General features: G+C 50.2%; 1 protein-coding gene across 3 annotated transcripts in view; it reads left to right on the forward strand.

Annotated features, from left to right (window-relative positions):
* OLFM2 (olfactomedin 2) overlaps positions 1-19099 on the forward strand; it is a 62926-nt gene that overhangs the window by 8378 nt on the left and 35449 nt on the right. Inside the window, exon 1 of one of the 3 annotated variants that reach the window (XM_067733846.1) lies at positions 6734-6997. The exons of the other annotated variants lie outside the window; for them this stretch is intronic. Coding sequence (XP_067589947.1) covers positions 6863-6997 — 135 coding nt within the window. The 5' untranslated portion in view covers positions 6734-6862. Of the gene's footprint in view, positions 1-6733; positions 6998-19099 lie in introns of those variants that run through there. 3 annotated transcript variants of the gene reach the window in all.

Genomic DNA, 19099 nt, shown 5'->3' on the forward strand with positions numbered 1-19099 from the left:
ACAAATCGTGAGACTCAAGTGTATATACCGAGGAGTAGAATTGCTGAGTCATAGGCGAGGAATATATTGAACTTCAGGAGATAACTGCTGAACAGCCTTCGAAAGTTCCAAAGACTCTTCAAAGAGTTTACCCATTTACTCTCTCACTAGTAGTGTCTGGGCATTCGAGTTGCTCTACCTCATCACCAACGCTTGGTGTTGTCTTTCTGTTTCACTTTAGACATTCTGATGGATGTTTAGTGCTATCACATTTTGTATTTAATTTACATTTCCTGATGACTAATATTTAAATACCTTTTCACGTGCTTATTGGCCACTTGAGTGTCCCCTTTTGTGAAATCCCTGCTCAAGTCTTTTGCCCATTTCTCTGCTAGGTTGTCTGCCTTTTTCTTAATTTGTAAGAACGTGTGTTTTTATACATCCAAATTTTATATCTGTGTTTCTCTCTCTTTTACATAAATTAAAAATGAGGATATCGGTTATTTGTTGGACACAGGATTGCAAATATCTTCTCCTACTATGTAGCTTGTCTTTTCATTCTCTTAGTGATGTCTTTGATAAATAGAATTTCTTAATTTGAATGTAGTTTAAATAATAACTGTTTTTCCTTCAGGGTTAATGCTTGTTAGTGTCCTGTTTTAGAAATCTTTGCCTACCTCAGAGTAATGAAGATATTCTTCTATATTTACTTCTAAAAGATTTATTATCTCTCCCATTTTGATGTAACATCTACATGGAATTGATTTTTGTATGTGGCTTGAGGTAGGGATCAACATTTATTCTTTCCCCTTTGAATAGGGCCAAATGACCCAGGAACAGGCTCCAGACTCTGGAGCCTGACTGTCTGGGATAGATTCCTGGGGGCTGGGAAAAGTTTCTTAGCATCTCTGTGCCACTATTTCCTCATTAAAAAAAATGGAATTTAACCCAATCTACTTCACAGTGGTATTCTGGGGTTAAATGAGTTATTACATGTACATTGTTGCAGATGGTGCCGAGCTCATAAGTACTCAATAAACCTTAGCAACTATTGTTATTGTTTCTGAGAGTTATGAACTTTTTTCCTCCTGATCATTTTCAGGTCAGGGGAAAAAAATTTCTTTTCATGGCACCTGGCCTTAGTGTGTTCAGGTTGCTATCATAGAATACCATAGACCAGGTGGCTTATGAACAACAGAAATCTATTTCTCACAGTTCTGGATTCAGGGAAGTCCAGGACCAAAGTGAAAGTGCTGTCAGGTTTGGTGTCTGGTGAGGACCAGTTTCTTGGTGTCTTCTCATATGATGGAAGGGAGAGGGAGCTCTCTGGGGGGGGTCTCTGTATAAGGGCACTAATCCCATACATGAGGGCTCCACCCTCTTGAACTAATCACCTCCCAGAGACTTCATCTCCAAATACTATCACATCGGGGATTAGCTTTCAACATATGAATTTGGGGAGGGATACAGGCATTCAATCTGTAGCACTCCCCAACACGATGTTTAGAGTAATGATGGTGACAGTGAGAAAGGGAGTCTTCCTGGAGATATTTCTACATCAATTTCAGCTGGCATTGGTGATAATTTGAATGGAGTAGGGAAAGAGAAGGAAGGTGAGAGGGGCACTATCTGTAGTTTCTAACTGTGGGTACATTTGGTCCAGGACCAGGGTGAGGCAAGCAAGAAATCTAGGGTGCAAAATTTAAGGAAGGACTCATTCTCATGTCAGTGCAGGGCTCCTGGGGGGCGGGAACTTGCAGGGAAAGTTTAGGTATATTCCTCCTTTTAAACAGTTTTATTGAGATATAATTTATATACCATTAAATCCACCTGTTTAAGTGTGCTACTCAATGACTTTTAGTAAATTTGCAGAGTTGTACAAACATCACCCCAATCCAGTTTTAGAACATTTCCATCACTCGCAAAAGATCCCTCATGCCGGGGGCTTCCCTGGTGGCGCAGTGGTTGAGAGTCCGCCTGCAGGGGATACGGGTTCGTGCCCCGGTCCGGGAAGATCCCACGTGCCGCAGAGCGGCTGGGCCCGTGAGCCATGGCCGCTGAGCCTGCGTGTCCGGAGCCTGTGCTCCGCAACGGGAGAGGCCACAACAGTGAGAGGCCCGCGTACCGCAAAAAAAAAAAAAAGATCCCTCATGCCATCCCCACCCCATCCCCAGTTCCAGGCAATCACTAATCTAATTTCTGTCTCTATATATTTGCTTTCTCTGGACATTTTGTGTAAACTACTCATACAAAGTGTGGCCTTTTGTGTCTGACTTCTTTCACTTAGGAAAATATTTTTGAGGTCCATCCATGCTGTAGCATGTATCAGTAGTTCGTTCCTTTTTATCGTTGAACGACATTCCATTGTATGCATGTACCACAGTTTGTTTGTCCATTCACCAGTTGATGAGCATGTGAATTGTTTCATTCATTGGGAACAATGCTGTTATGATTATTCACATGCAAGTCTTTCCATGGACATATGCTTTCATTTCTCTTGGGTAGATGGAATTGTTGCATCTTATGGTAAATTTCAGTTTACATTTTAAGAAACTGCTGAATTGTTTCTTAAAGTAGTTGCAGCATTTTATGTTCCCACTAGAAAGCGGTTTAAGTTTCTCCACTTCATCACCGATACTTGGTACTGCCTGTCTTTTTTTTTTTTTTTTTTTGCGGTACGTGGGCCTCTCACTGTTGTGGCCTCTCCCGTTGGGAAGCACAGGCTCCGGACGCGCAGGCTCAGCGGCCATGGCTCACGGGCCCAGCCACTCCGCGGCATGTGGGATCTTCCCGGACCGGGGCACGAACCCGTGTGCCCTGCATAGGCAGGCGGACTCTCATCCACTGCGCCACCAGGGAAGCCCTTGCCTTTTGATTGAGGTTATTCTGGCGGGTGTCATGTGCTATTAGTCCTGTGAAACACACAAGTGGAGATGTCCAAGAAGCAGATGGGCATAGGGGTTTGAGCTCTAGACGGAGATCTGGGCTGCAGAAATGCTTTTGGGAGCCTCAGCTGTAGATTCATTTAGTCAGTCAATAAACAATTTCTTGAGCACCTACTATGTGCCAGTCACTGTGCTAAGCCCTAGGGATGAGGCTGTAAAAAACACAGACATGTAGGAGCCCTTGCGGAACTGAAAGTCTAGTGGAAGAGACAAACCATAAACAAATAGAAGTACAATATAATGTCACATGGTGATAAATGTTGTTCAACAAAATAGAGCAGAGTAGGGGACGGGGGCAGAGGGGTTGCTGTTGTAGATGAGGTGGCCAGGGGATGTCTTTCAGGATACAGTAGCCAACTCGCTCAGAGACCAATCAGGGAAACAAACCAGTCTAGGTGTCTCAAAGAGAGGAAATTTAATATAGAGAATTGGTTAAGTGTGAGATGGAAGAGTTGAGAAGCCAGACTGATGGGATGATCAGGAATAAACCACAGCACAAAGCTACTGGAGGCACATGACAAAAGGGTAGTGTGATGAAGAAAAGTTTCTTGTGTGGGAGCTGGGATCATGGGATCATGGAGTAGGTATGGCCGCCGTCAGAATACACACCCCCACCCTAAGCAGAAAGAGAGAGAAGAAATACCCTGGCCTCTCCCTTCCTCCCCACTCTCCAGTCTCCCTCCAGTGCCTCTCATTGGGTGAGACTAATAGGAAGCCAGTGTGCCAGGGAACCTGGGAAGTGTAGTTTTCTGGAGAAGGGTAGGGCATTGCTCTGACTTGCACAATGATAGCGCAGAAATATAAATGAAGTAAAGGAACAATCCACATGTGTATCTGTGGTAATAGTGCTCTGGGTAGAGCAGACAGCAAGTGCAAAGGTCCTGAGGTGGGAGTGTGCCAAATGGAACCAAAACCCTACATGTGAGTGTGATGGATGGTCCAGGCACAGTATACAGAATGACAGTGGCTAGGGACCTGGGGCAAAGCCGTGGGAAACATTTAGGGATAAGGCAGGAGACAGTGATAGTGCAGCCTTTAAGTCAAGGGACAAATGACTTTCAAGAAGGAGGGAATGATTCATGAAGACTTACCTGTGAGAGTGACTAAATGAGGGCTTGTGTGAGACTGTGGGACCAGCAAATCGTAAGGTCACTGGTGCCGTTAGTGAGAGGAGTTTTGGAAGCATACAGGAGGTGGGACGTAAGGAAGCAGAGACAGCAAGTGCAGATGTGAGTGTAGACCACTCCTTGGAGGAGTTTGGCTGGGAGGAGGCAGGGCAGTTTCCTGCATCACCAATGGTGAGAGAGTGAGAGAGTATCATTGGGTTCCAGATTATCTAAACAGCAAGGGCTTGGAGCCCAGGTCCGAAATCAGACCCACCTAGGTCCAAATCCTGGGCTCCCATTTATGTGCTGGGTCACCTTGAGCTGGTCCCCTCTCCTCTCTGAGCCTAGTTTCCTCTCTTGTAAATAGGGAAGTTGCTGTACTGTTCATGGGAGGTTGCATCCAGTACTCAGCAAGTGTGTTTGCAAAGTGTTCAGTACTCATAAATGCAAGCTGCAGTACAAGTAGGCAAGGAGGTATCTCATTTTTTAAAGCTCATTATCAGCTGCAAATAATTACAATGTCAGCTACTATTTATGAAACACCATGTTCCAGACACCAGGCAAAGTGCTTTACAAGCATTATCTCTCCCCAGTCTGCCCCAGTTCACTCTGCTGCAACCACACTGGCCTCGTTCCTGTTCCTTGAACACTTATGCTCCTGCCCCAGGGCCTTTGCACTTGCTGTTCTTGGTGCCTGGAACTCTTCCTTCAGATATCCAAATGGCTCCCTCCCTCACCTTCTTCAGGTCTCTGCTCAAATGTCACATTCCCCAACCACCTCGATTAAAGTTTTACTCCCCTACCTAGTCCATATGCCCCTTCCTCCCGATACCCTAGGTATTTTACTCCCCACCCCACCCCCACTTGTTGTCTGACTTATTCCATAGAATGTTCATCTCCACATAGGCAGGCATTTTTAAAAATAATTAATTAGTTAATTATTTTTTGGCTGCACTCGGTCTTTGTTGCGTGCAGGCTTTCTCTAGTTGCGGCGAGCAGGGGCTACTCTTCGTTGTGGTGCACCGACTTCTCATTGCGGTGGCCTCTCGTTGTGGAGCACGGGCTCTAGGTGCGTGGGCTTCAGTAGTTCTGGTGTAGGGGCTCAGCAATTGTGGCTCCCTGGCTCCAGAGCACGGGCTCAGTAGCTGCCACACTGGGGCTCAGTTGCTCCACGGCATGTGGGATCATCGCGGACCAGAGCTCCAACCTGTGTCCCCTGCATTGGCAGGCAGATTCCCAACCACTGTGCCACCAGGGAAGTCCCAGGCAGGCATTTTTTAAATCTGTTGTTTACAGTGCTTGGGACATAGTAGATGTTCAATAAAGCTTTCACTTGATTCTCAGGACACAGGAGCCATTTACACGTATTAGGTCCATGGGTCCTTAAACCACCCACTTTGCAGCTGAGGAAACTGAGGCAGAGAGAGGTCATTGCTGTAAGTCCCATAGGGGCAGAACCTGCCTCTCCCTGCTGTTAAGCTAAAAAAAAAAAGGATACTTCAAGACCCCCACCATCCCTACCCCCATGTTCAGTGCTTCTCCCGAGGCGAGCCCTCGGTGAGCTGCCACGGCCCAGGGAAAGGCCTGAGTCATCGCCGCCTCCATACGGCGGCGGCGGCAGCGAACTGAGGGCGACTGCAGCGGCCGCGGCGGCAGCGCGAGGTGATGCGGGGACGCCACGAGAGGGCGTGAGTGCAGGGAAAACAGAGGAAATTAAACCAGCCGGGCTCTCCTCCCGGCGGCCTCGCCGCCCGGCCGCCGGCTGGTGCGTGGGTGCAAAGCTGGGGCACTGCACTCCCCCTTCCTTCGAAAGGGCGGGCCCCGGAGCTGCTCCCTGGGGTCTGGAGGAAGGTCCGAAGTATCAGTTCCCCGCCCCCACCCCAAGTCCAAGTTGTGAGTGGAGACCCAGCTGGGACTTGCCGGCAAAAGGCTAGCTCCCGTGTCGGCCGTCCGGGGTTGTAATGCCGCCCCCTGGAGTCATGGGGGTCCTCCTGCTGCAGAAGTGACCCCACTCCACATATCCCAGTAATCGCCTGTTGCTTTCGGACCTGCCACTCTGCGCTTCCCGCGTTCGGAAACAACCAAGCGGTCCCCAAAGTGGTCCTGGTACCAGGGAAGCCCCTTCCCCAAGGGAAAAGGAAACACTTGGCCACCCGATTCAAGGGAGCGCACTGGAGCCCACCGCCCCATACCTGCTCTGCCGGGTTTTAGTGAGCCGGGGTCGGTGTTCTAACAGTAGGTGGGTGGGGACTTGCGACTCCGGCCCCCTGCCAGCTTTGGGTGCACGGGGTGGGGCGGTTGCCCATTTAAACGCAGGCCGAGCGCCCGGGGCTCTGAAAGGGGCTGTGAGCGGAGGGTGGCCCGGGAATACCTCGCTTCGGGGGGCAGGGGCGGGAACACCGCTGGGGGCGGGGCTGGGAATGCCGCGGCAGGGGGTGGGGGGCAGGTGGGGAATACCGCCGGAGGGGGCCCCTTGTGGGGTGGGGCGATCCCGGACAGAGGGGTTGAAAGGCCGGGGGAGAGGGGTGGGGACAGCCGGGGCGCCGCCCGCCCCCCGCCGGGCTCCGGGCCGGAGCCGTGACGTCACAGCGGCTGGAAGTGCCCGGCGCGGAGGCTGTGGGAGGCGCGGGAGGGGGTGGGGGGGGGGGGGCCGAGGCGGCGCTTTATAAGCGGAGCCCGCCGGGCGCGCCGAGCCGCAGCCCGCGTCCCCGAGCCCCCCCGGCCGGCCCCGGCCCCGGCCCCCCAGCTCGCGCTCGCGCCCCCTGGGCGGCTGGGTGGCAAGGGACCGAGCACCAGGCGGCGGGCGGCCGCGGGGCATGAGGCGGGGGCGCGATGTCGGTGCCGCTGCTCAAGATCGGGGCCGTGCTGAGCACCATGGCCATGGTCACCAACTGGATGTCGCAGACGCTGCCCTCGCTCGTGGGGCTCAACGGCACCGTGTCCCGCGCGGGCGCCTCCGAGAAAATCGTGAGTGGCCGCCGCGCAGGGGGCGCTCCCGGGGGGCGTGGTGCTCGCGCCGCCGCAGCAGCAGCCCCCGGGGGCCCCCGCCCCCCAGCTTCCCGGCGCGCCCGGCCGGGGAGCGCCCTCCTGGGGCTGGGGACTGGACGCGGAGGCGGAGGAGCCCTAGGACCCGCAGCCACCTCCGCGCCTTTTATTATTGTTATTATTATTATTTCTTATTATTAGTGTGCAGTGTCCGAGCGGCAACAATGTACTAGGCTCGCTCTGGCCCCGGGGCGCAGGCGGAAGGGCTGCGGAATTCAGCCTGGTCCCGGCTGAGTGGGGCGGAGCTGGAGGGTAGATTCGGGCGGCTGGTTGGAACCCTGCCTCCGAATAGGGAAGTCTCCGGGTCTCCGAGGGTCTCCACCTTCAGCATCTCTCCCTGTTTGTGTCTCGGTGTCTCTGAGTAGCCCCTTGTCTGTCTCTCTCTCTCCCTCTCTTCTCTCTGTCTCTGTCTCTATGTCTCTCTCTTTCTGTCTCTCTCTGTCTCACTCTATTCTTTTTCCTCTGGTTTGCGTCTCTATTTTCCTCTCTGTCTGTCTCTGTCGCGCTGTCTCCGAGTTTGTATCTTTTTTTTTTCTGTCTCTCCTTTTCTCTCCCCTGCACAACACCCCACCCCCTGCATCTCCCTCCTCATTACCTGCCTCACCACGTGCTGAATATTTATTCCCATAACTGACCCTCCGTAGGAGGCCCGGTCTCGTACTGGGGTGGGAGCCGGGGTTGGGGCTCATGCTGCCCCCAGAAACTGAAGGATTGCCCCCTCCCCCGTCCCATCCTATCCTCTTCTATCACCTTCATCCTCCAGCTTCCCAAGCCACAGAGTTTGGCTGGGGGGTGAAGGGGGGCAGGATGTGTGTGTTGGGGGGCACTCCCTCGGGGTTAATAATGGTGGTCCTGGGGTCCTGGGGAGAGGGGAGGAGACATCCTCCACTGCAAACTTCCCTCAGCCTCCTCCAGATACGCCCCTTCCGTCCCATTCCTTACCCTCTTCAATCTGGTTTCGGGACTCCTCCCAATACCTGGAACTGGGATTCATGGGGGCTCCCCCTCTTGCTTGATGTTCCGCCAACTTCATCAGCCCCCCTGTTTAGCCTCCAACTGCCACCACACTGAAAGCTAAGAGGTCTTTGCTCCCAAGCGTTGTGGGCAAGTGGAGAGGGGGGTGCCCTGGGCTCAGGCTTTGTCCAGCTCCTGGAGGGAATTGTCCCTGGGCTTGGCCCAGGTGAGCGCTTGCAGTTTAAATCCTCAGAATTGAAGCCAATGTGTGAAACAGTGTTGATCTGTCACATCAAGCGATATTTGAATATGTCCTGGTGTATCTATCTATGCATGGTGTGTGTATGGGTGTGTGTGTGAGTGGAGGGTGTGAGAAAGTGTATGTGCTTTGCTAGCATGAGGGCACAAGTGTGTCTGCCTGTATATGAGGGTGCATCCCAGAACGAGTGTGGGTGTGTCCCTGAGTACTCGCTGTATCTCGGTGTGGATGTGTCTGCAGTTGTATGTCCCTGACTATGGGTTTGCATGTATGTAATTGCATGTGTGCATATAAGTTTATATACATGAGTCCGAGACAGACTTCTTGCTATTGCCTTCTGAGGGGGGAGAGAGATGGTGTCTCATTGAAATCAGAAGTCAGATTCCCCTCCCCTACCATCTAAAAAGTTTGAGTCAGTGTAAATGTGTTCATGTATTATGTAGAGCATATGTGTAAATGAGAGCATGTATGTCTGGGGAACGTGTACATAGTGTATAAGAGCATGTCTCTGAGTTATGATTTTGTGTGTGTATATGTGTCTTTGCAAATATGTACAAGTACATGTTTTGTGCATATAAATGTGGACATGTATGTCCTTAGAAGTGTGCATATATGTTCAAGTGTGTATCTGTGAATGGTCTATGAATGGTGTGTGTGCCTAGTTTGTATGCATGTGGGTGGATTCCTGTGTGTTTCATGATTTTTCTGTAAGTGTGAGCGTGTGTGTGTACCCAAACTGACCTGGTCTTCACTCTAGCCCATCTGTAGCTAACAGGACCTTGATTCAATGCTTCCATGAAATCACCTGCTGAAAGCTAATAGTTCTCCCATTCCTGAACCCTACCCCATCCCTCAGTCTCACTAAGCCTTGCCAGAAGAGCTCTATGGAGTGAGATTCCAAGTAACTCAGGGTAGCACCTGGGAGGGGACTGTGACATGAGGGTGCTCAGGAAAGTGCCTTGGGAGTCTGATAGACATAGGTTGAAATCCAGACTTTGCCTTAACTTGCTCCACGACTTGCATTCTGGCCCAGTGACATCACCGTTCTGAGGTGCGGTTTCCCATCTATGAAATGAGAATGATAGTTCCTACCTCACAGAACTGTGGTGGGTAAGAGGTCTACCATCCAGCCCTTCATCCATCCATCCTTCCATCTATCTCTCCATCCATCCATCTTTACACTCATCCTTTCATCCACCGTCCACTCACCTATCCATCCATTTGCCCATCCATCCATCTCTCCATCTTTCCATCCATCTCTCCATCCAGCTCTCCACCCATCTATCTTTCCATCCACCCATTATCCATCATCTCTCTCTCCATCGATTCTTCCACGCATCCATCCTTCCATCCATCCATCTCTCTATCCATCCACCCATTTTGTTTATTCAACAAAATAATTGAGTACCTCCTCTATGTCAAATGTGTATATGCTTGAAAATCCCAGCTCAGTGCCTGACACAGTAAATGCTCAGTTAGTGACAGGACTCTGAGATGAATCTGGGTTTGAATTCTGGTCCTGCAATTTACCAGTGGTATGACCTTGGAGAAATTATTTAATCTCTCTAAACTCCAATAACCTCATTAGTCAAGGGGAGTTCAGAGTCCCCATTAAGCCACAGGATCCATGAGAACATCTGTGTTTTACTCACTATTGAACCCTAAGCCCTGATGCAGAGGAGCCCTACAATAGATATTTGTCAAGTGGCTGAATCAACAATCGCATCTTCATAAGGATTCCATCTTCAAATGGAAAGATAGCTGGGTGCATAGTAGGTGTTCAGTAAGGAGAGTTTGTAGCCAAGCACGTAATAGGCATGGAATAAATATTTGTCAAGTGTCTAAATCAATAATGCACCTTCCTAAGGATTGGGGAGAACAAATGGAAGTGAGGAGGCACAGGGTCGATGCTCAGTAAGGAGGAGTTGTGCGAAGCTACACAGCACCGACGTGGGTAAGCTGAGGTGTTCCGGAACCCAGGTAGTGAGAATTCCCAGTCATGAGGCAGAGAGTTGGATGCTGGTCTGGACTTTAAAAACGATCTCTGTGAGGTAGGGGTGAGCCCAGACCCTCAGGCCATTCTTGTCTCTGGTTTCCCCTCCCCGATCTGATCCGGAGAAACAGTTTAGCATGCTAAGAGATTCTGAGAGATGGTGTTACAGATCATCCCTGAAAGGGGGGCGGGGAGGGAGAAGCTGCCACTGCTACTCCCTTTGGCCAACTCCCAGCCATAAACCATCCCTGTGGGATGGAGCCTTCAGTGGAATGGCTTCTCACCTGGGGGGTCATAAATTCAGAACCAGACTAAGAATTGTCAGCCCCATGGCCAGCAGCTGCCGTCATTACGGGGCCTGAAGTGAGTTACCTGCATCCTATATGTTATGCCCTTGTCCATCCCCTCCTCCTTGAGGGATGGAGGGAAGGAAGGGGAGATGGAGGAGGGATATTCTGTTTGGGGAGGACCCTTTCCTCATGGGAGGAACAGGGAGGGTCTGAGCAGCTATCAGCAAGAGGCTGTTTGAGGACTTCCCAGTAAAAACCAAAGTTCAGAATCTATGTGTTTTCTTGACAGTTTTCTGTGCAGGGGGGAAGGACCCCAATACTCAGTATCAGTCAAGAGAGGCAAGATAACACTGCCATAACACGTGGCCTCATATCTCGGTGGTTTAATACTGCACAGGTTTATTTTGTGCTTGAACTCTGTATCCATGTTGGCTGGAGAGCTCTGTCCATGGTCGTCATGGACCTAGAATGATGCAGGCTCTATGGTGACATGATCACTGAAGCAGGGAAAGGAAGGTACAGCGTAGCCCCCACTGGCTCCTAAAGCTCTTCCCTAGAAGTGACACGTTACTTCTGCTCACATTTCATTGGCCAGCACAAGTCACATGGCATGCTTAACCTCAAAGAGGGTGAGAAGTGTGGTCCTACTATGACCTGGACAGAGAAGAGCGGCCAAATATTTATGAACAGCCCTAAATACACTACTGATCCCTCTTCCTCTTATTCTACAACAAGAATTCTCTTGGAGGGTCTCTCCATTCATTCATTCACTCATTCATTTATTCAACAAATATTTATTGAGCACCTACTATGTGCCAGGCGCTATTCTAAGTGCCAGGGATATGACAGTGAACAAAACAGACAGAAATCCTTGTCTCTGTGGAGCTGACATTCTAGGGCAGGGTAGGGGAGAAATAAATAAGTATACAGATAAATTTATAATACATGGTGATACCTGTACTATGAAGAAGCATAGAGCAATATAAGGGGAGTGGAGAGTGCTGGGGGGGACTATTTTAGATTGAGTAGGTGACATTTGAGCAGAGATCTGAAGGAAGTAAGCAGAGGGAACAGCAAGTGCAAAGGCCCTGAGGTGGGAATATGCCTGAAATTTTGGAGAGTCAGTGAGGAAACCAGTGTGGCTGAAGCAGAGCGAGTGAGGTGGGAAAGTGAGAAGAGATGAGGGCAGGGAGGTGGTGGGAGCCACATCATGTTCGGGGGAGAGGGACTTGCAGGGATTTTAGATTTAACTTGCAACTTCTCATGCATTCCCTCTCCTCATTTCACGCTTTCCTTTTCAACATGCACTTTTAACCTTCTAACATTCACTGTGTAGTTGATATTTATTTTGTTGTCTGATTCTCCCCACTGTAATGTCAGCTCCATGAGGGCAGAGATTTTTTTAAAAATCCATTTATGTTGACAGTTATAGTTCCAGTGCCTGGCACTGGGTCTAGCACATAGTTGGTGTTCAATAAATACTTGTTAAGTGAATAAATGGGATGCCAGGGAGGGTGCTAAGCAAAGGAGGGATGAGACTTAACTCAGGTGTTCACAGTTTTTCTCTGGCCCCTGTGGGGAGGACAGACTGTAGGAGGTGAGGGTGAGAGCTGGGAGACTGAGGAGGCGGCCACAGCACTGGTCTAGGTGAGTGATGATGGGGGCTGGACCAGGGTAGGGACCAAGGAGGTAGAGAAAAGTAGGCCTATTGTGGATTTGACCCACACCTGCCTATTCACCTGTTCCTAACTGTGGACTTAATGGCTTTTGCTCAAACACCTCAATATGTCAGGAAATATTTATTGAGCGCCTGCTTTGTACTGGGAAGGGTCCTAGACTATGGAATATAGAGATGAATAATGCCCCGGCTTCAATCAGATCGCTGTCTCATCAACAGTACTTGTGACACGACATGGTATGTGTAGAGACAGAGATATTTCTGGAATGCTGTTGGGGCACAGAAGTGGGGCACTGAAATCAGCCAGGTTGCAATGGAAGTTTCTTGGAGGTGGTGATGTCCAACTGAGTCTTAAAAGTGGAGAAGGAACTGGCCAGGTGAAAACAGAGCAACGGCATTCCAGACAGAAAGAATAGCACGGACAAAGGCTCAGAAGTGAGGAACATCCTGTTGAGGACGGACACTGCAAGCTGTTCGGAGTTGCTGAAGACAATATGCCAGGTTGGGAAGAGTGTGGAAGTGGCCTGAGTGGCCAGAGGGGTCCATGTCACAAAGGGATTTGGACTGAGGTGTCTGTACTTCATTCTGAGTGTCAAAGGATGGGAAACTTGAAGGGGTTTGGAGCAGGAAAAGAATATGAGGCTGTCAGTTGCATTTTTCAAAAGAGCTGATTGTTAGAAAATCCTTCTAGATTGTGAGTATGAAATTTATCTCATTTTAACATTTTCCTGTCTCACTTGCACCAAATCTAAACTCCTTACCCTGGCCCAACTTGGTAAGCCTCAGTTTCTTCATCCATAAAATGGGGATAATAGTAGATTGTACCATATAGCATTGTGTTCAGCCATGTGCCTGGCATGTGGAAGGTGCCTATAAGGTTCGCTATTATTATTATCGCTAGACCCCTGCCTGAGTCTCAGATCTTGGATCACTCTTCCATCCCTTGCTGCTTTTCCTGCCTCTGGAACTTTTCACTTGTTCCCATCCTCTGGGAACATCCTTCCTCCAGTCCCCCCTCTAGCCAGCTCCTTCTCAGCCCTCCTGTTCCAGCTCAAATGTCACCTGCTCAGAGACAGCTCCCCTGACCACCCCAGCTACAGTGTCCCCACTTTATTATTTGAACCTGTTCTATTATCTTCTCAGTACTCATAATGATCTGAAATCATCTTGGTAATTGTTTGTTTACCACCAACAGAACAGAAGTGCTATCTGAGTGAAAACTTTGTCCGTCTTGTTATTACTGGGATTTTCTCATTTGGGGCCATAGGTATTTCCTGAATGGTCTCAGTTCTGCCCCATGAGACCACTGCCCCTTTGTCCTCCCGGTGAAACTTCTGAGCCTTGATGAGTATTTCTGTGACCACTTAGTCTTCTCCCATTGCTCAGAAGTGTCTGCTTCTTATAGTTTTTTTTTTATCGTGTCTTTGTTTCTCAACCCTTCCAACAAATGTGCACATTGTCACTTTCTCCATCTCTGTCTCTCGGTCTATGTCTGTCTGTCAGACATAGATCTTGCCACCAGAGAGCAGAGTCATCCCTGACTAGCAATCACTGAGCTCTTCTGTGTGCCAAGTCCTGTGTTGGGGGCTGGGGATACAGCAGTGAACAAGAGAAACTTGATCTCTTTCCTCACAAAGCTTCATAGGGAGACACAGTGAACTTGGAATTGTGCAGATGGCTATATAATTAAAGATTGGTGGGGGCCGTGAGGGCAGAAATTTGGGAAGGGTTAATCAAGGAAGGCTTCCCTGAGGAGGTGATGTTTGCCCTGAGACATGAAGGATGAGTAAGAGTTGGGCAAAGACAGAGCTGGTAACGTAGAGGGAGAGAGGCCAAGAGAACAGGGTGTGTGAAGGTGTTGGGATGGGATGGCAGGTGGCGTGTGAGGATCTGGCGAGATAGGCAGATACCTGACTGCCACTCTAGACCCCAAGCTTGATGCAACACATAGAAATGGCTTGAGATGTTGCCTTTGCCAACAACAGCACCATGGACAGCTACCAAGGGAGGTGGTCTGGGCTTTGGGGCTGCTTGAGTGTAGTTAAAACTGGCTTCCTCCTCTTCCAGAGGGAAGCTCTGGTTTCTGCGTCTTGGTGTCTTCGTGCCCCCAGCATCCTTCTCACCTCCTGCCCTGGGCGGCTGACGCCTCTTTGTGAAACTCCAAGAGAGGAGCAACCGCAAAGCTGGGCGAGGAAAAAGCAGGCTTCTGGGGGAGGCTCAGGCGTTTTGAGAGAGTCTGATGTGGCGTTGGGTGTGTTTGTGTGTGGGAGTGAAGAAGTTGCCACTGGGAGATCTGAGGGACCAAGCTGGTTCTCAGTCCTTGTCTCTCTCTGTCTCAGCCTTGAGGCTTCTCTATTTTTAAACTTTGTATTTTGAGTCTGTCTCTGTGTGTGTGTCTCTCTCACATATCTCTGTCTCATTAGTTGTCTTTATTCCTCTCTGTCTTCACGATGTATCTACAACATATGATAGACTTTTGTTCTCTCTCTCTGCCTGTGTCTCATGTCTGCGTCTCTTTGTCTCTATCCTGCTCTCTGTTTTCTCTCCATCTCTGTCTTGTCTCTATCTCTGTCTCTAAGTCTGTTTCATCCTTTCTGTGTGTCTCTATCTCTATGTGTCTCTTTTGTCTCTGGTTCTGCCATCTCTGCCTCTTTGTGTCTCTGTCACTGTATCTCTTCCATCTCTGTCTCTCAGTCTATGTCTGTCTGTCAGGATTCTGTTTCTCTCTCTCTAGAATTCTGTTTCCGTATCGCCATAGTTACTGTATCACGGTCCAGGACCCTGACAGGGAGTGGGGGAGAGACTCAAATTCTCAGACCTAAGAGAGCTCCTGAGACAGGACAGGGCCAGAATGTACGTTGGGTGTTGGGCAGGATTCAGTGAGTGGGACAGGATGAGCCAGACCAGCATCAGCCCTTGAAGGCCCTGGGGGGACAAGGGAGGAGATGTTTGTACCCCTGGAGATGCTGGGAATGGAGGCTGAGCTTTGATTTCAGCCCGGGGTAAAGGGTGGGTGGGTGCCCAAGCTCTAGGTGACCCTGTGCCCTCCCCCACCATTCCCACTCCCCTCTGCTGCCCAGGGGGGCATCCCTCTAGGACCCAGCCACCAGGCCCCAGCGCTGGCTCCAAGACGGAACAGCTGTCTGGGCTGCAGCTGCAGAAGCTCATTTTGAACAAGGGAGATGATTGCAGGAGTGAGTGGGGGAGGGTGAGAGAAGGGGAGGGTTGCAAGGGCCAAAGAGGAATCAGGCTTGATTGTTGCTGCTGCTGCAGCGGGTAGTGTGCCCAGGAGATGGGAGACTGGGTGAGGCAGAAAAAGGCAGAGGGAGGTCTGTCGGCCCACGCGTGGCCCATCTGTCCCCACTTCTGGTCCTCCCTCGTGTGAAGTTTTTCTGCCTGTCTCTGGCTGTCTCTCCCTCTGGCTGTGTTTCAGAGCCTGCATCTCTGACTCTGCCTGTGTTTCTTATTGTGACACCTTCTGCCCTGTATTTCAGTTTCCCCATCTCCCTGTCTCTCTGGCTGCCACGCCGCCTGGATCTCTGTGTATCTCTGAGCCTCCTCGCCTGCCCCTCGGTGTTGTCTTCATTATCAGAAGCACGGCTAAGTCTCCAGCAGCCCTTCAGACTGCTCTTTCTTTTGTTGGCATTTCTGCGATACTCAGGGGTTGGAGACAAACAGAGATGGCAAATTCCCAGGAAATGATGGGATCGTGTCCTTCCATAAAGGGATATTTACAAAGATATCTCAATTAGGACTAATGAATTAAGCGAGTCACTTCCCCTGCCCTCTCCCCAACCCTGAGGTCCCGCCGTCTCCTGGGAGAAAACCAGCCAATGACTGGATGACAGTCTGGTGCTCAGGTAGCGTCTCAATGTTTAATTTATAACAGCCTTCTCCTTGCTGCCCTACAATCCATCGGGAATGGCAAGGTGGCCTCAGGCGCGTAGACTCAGGCAGAGGCTGGAGACCTGCTGGTCCCCCAGAGCATGCCAAGGCATGTGTGCATATGTTGGAGCCTTCCCTGCATGTCAGGGCATGTTGTGGCATGTTTGAACATGTTGGGGTATGTCTTCATGGCGAACATGTCCCTTCGTGTAAGGAGAGTCCGATGGCCACCAGGCATATCTGAGCACACGGGACACGTTGGAGCAGGTCAGAGCATGTCTCTCATGTGGGGGACGCCTGAGCATGAGGACCCCAACAGAGGATGTGGCACGTGGCAGGGCACAGGGCACAGGATGGCTCCTATGCCATGCAGTGAAGGTCTGCACTTGCAGGTTAAGCATTTATCCTCAAGTGCAAGGCAAACTATGTCTTGCAGAACCCCCCTGGCAGGGATAACAGAGCCATAACAATATCTACAACTTCCAGGAGGAACTGGTCACCCCCACCCGCTGCCACCCCTGCAGCTGTTGCACTCTGAGTTTCCACATCCCCTTCAGCACTGGTGGGTCAGGAGAGTTGAGTTCCAGCTCTTTTTTTTCTTTTTTTGCTGCACCGCGTGTGATGTGGGATCTTAGTTCCCTGACCAGGGATCGAACCCGTGTCCCCTGCAGTGGAAGCGTGGAGTCCTAACCACTGGACAGCCAGGGAGTCCCCGAGTTCTAACTCTCGATGCACTATTTGCTCCTCTGTCCTCTGTAGTTTCCCTCCGCCAGTGCATGGCATCAGGGTCCCCATTTCCCCCATTGCTACAGTCCTACCAGATCCCTTGGGATTACTTCTCACCTCTGCCTGCACCTTCCCACCCCACACAGTCTGTTGATGCAACCCTCAGTGTAGCTCCCATCAGAGTGATGCAGCCTAAGATATAATGACAAATCTGGAGATACAGTCCTTAGTGTGATGCCGGGGTAGTGTCGGGGCCATAAACTATCTTGAAATCTGACTTCAGTTCTGCAGACAGGCACTGGCTGGGACATTTGGTGCAGTGAGAAGGAAGAGAAATTTGCTCATTCTGGTGAATACATTCTCTTGCTATTCCAGGAAACAAGGATTCCCCAGACCTGTTGGCCGAAGCTGGCTCCATTAGCCCTTGTAAGTGTCATGTGACCTCAGCAGAACACCAGGCTTATTAGTAACGCATAAATTCTTCAGGAATATTTCAGGACTGACTGCAGTGCTAATGAGTTAGTCGGGGAGACCTAAGAGTGCAACTGACAGAATGTATACAGATGTCAGTTCCTACTGAGAAGACTGTAGGAATGTTCAAGGCTACAGGATGGACACGAATGGACCTGGAGGATTATACATGGAAGGGTGCGGGGGGTTCTTGAAGGGACACAGTTGCGTAACATGTTTGTGGCTTCTGGATAGACCTACACATATGTACGTGGCTGTCCAGAATAGCACACAGAGGGTTGTGGGTATGTAGAGGGGGGCATTCCCCTGTGTGATGGGCACACTGTGGCAGAGCTGTTTGTGGGTTTAGGCAATGTGCGTTTACATAGGTGGCTACTCTTTATATAAAGAGTCCTCATGCAGACTGACTCGTGGGCTCACAAATTGTGCACAGAATATATGGGAATAGAATGCTTGTGAACACGTCTAAATGAAGGGGATGTACACGGCTATGGACAACAGTGCAAGAGGCATGTATACTGGCATTTGCTCGCTGATGCACACCGGCATTCGCTTGAATTTACACAAACGTGCACCTATGCACATAGCTAGTCACTGATGTATCCAGATGTTCCGTATGTGTCCGGAATGTAGATGTTCACAGGTGCCTGTGGATAAACATGGATGCCCACAGACAGTCACAGAGCCCCCTGTGTACCCCAGTACCCACATGCCACTATTTGGGGATGCAAATGACCAACTCCCTCGCAAATTCCCCAGATTCCTGGCAAAGTGAGATCTCAGAGCAACAAGAGTGACCTTAGAACTGCCCCCAGACCCTTTTTGGAGGACCACGGAAGGGATGTCTCAAGTCACATGAGTGCCTGGGTGACCCGGCAACGCCATCCAGGAACACAGAGCCCTGAGCCAGCCTCTCTCAGGCTGTCTTAGCTGAGATTCTCACCTGTTTGACATCCACCTTGCATAAGGGCCAATTATGGCAGCCAATGCTCAAAAGTGGCTTACAGTAGCGCCCAGCATGTTAAGGAGCATCATTACCACTGAGTAGAAATGTTACTACCATTGTGAATATTCTCCTTGAAATGCAGAGAGATCCTGGTCCTCTGAATTTCAGTCCTGGCATCCACCGCAGTGTCCCACCAGCGTTTCAGCTTCATCTGTTTCTCTCCTGCTCTCGTTTGAGAGAGTCATTCAGTCCATTAAAGCCGTGGTTTCCTCTCCCACTGTGCACTCTTCCCTGACATCTCTCGTCATTCTCATTTGCCTCCAAGCATCACAGTTCCAGTCTGTCTGCCTGGGGGTGGGGGGGTGTTAGAGAGTCTGTTTGGAATATAGAGCCCCCTAAAATGGGCTGGTGAAATAGGAGCTTTAGATAAAGAATGAAGGGAGTCTCAGAAAACCCAATAGGTGGGGCTTGAGGGACTTGGAAGGCCGTCATTCACGCACTCATTTAGCAATTCAGTTAGCAAATATTTATTACCCACCTACTAGGAACCAGGTGGACAAGATAGACAGGGTGCTTGCTCTCGTGGAGCTGACATTTTAGTGGGAAGAGACCAGTAACACACAACGAGAACTTATCACCCAGTAAGAGCTCTGTGCAGACTTAAACCAGGGTGAGGGATGCGGTGGAGGTGGGGCTACTCTGGATTCAGGAGAAAATCCCCACTTTCCTGTCCTCCCCTCCACTCTGGGGGCCCTTCATTTCTGCACCCCTCACTTCAGCCTGCCCATGGCTCTGGTTTCTGCAGCCCCCAATCCCCCATGC

This window comes from Pseudorca crassidens, chromosome 3 (assembly GCF_039906515.1).
Source record: "Pseudorca crassidens isolate mPseCra1 chromosome 3, mPseCra1.hap1, whole genome shotgun sequence".
NCBI classification, from domain to species: domain Eukaryota; kingdom Metazoa; phylum Chordata; class Mammalia; order Artiodactyla; family Delphinidae; genus Pseudorca; species Pseudorca crassidens.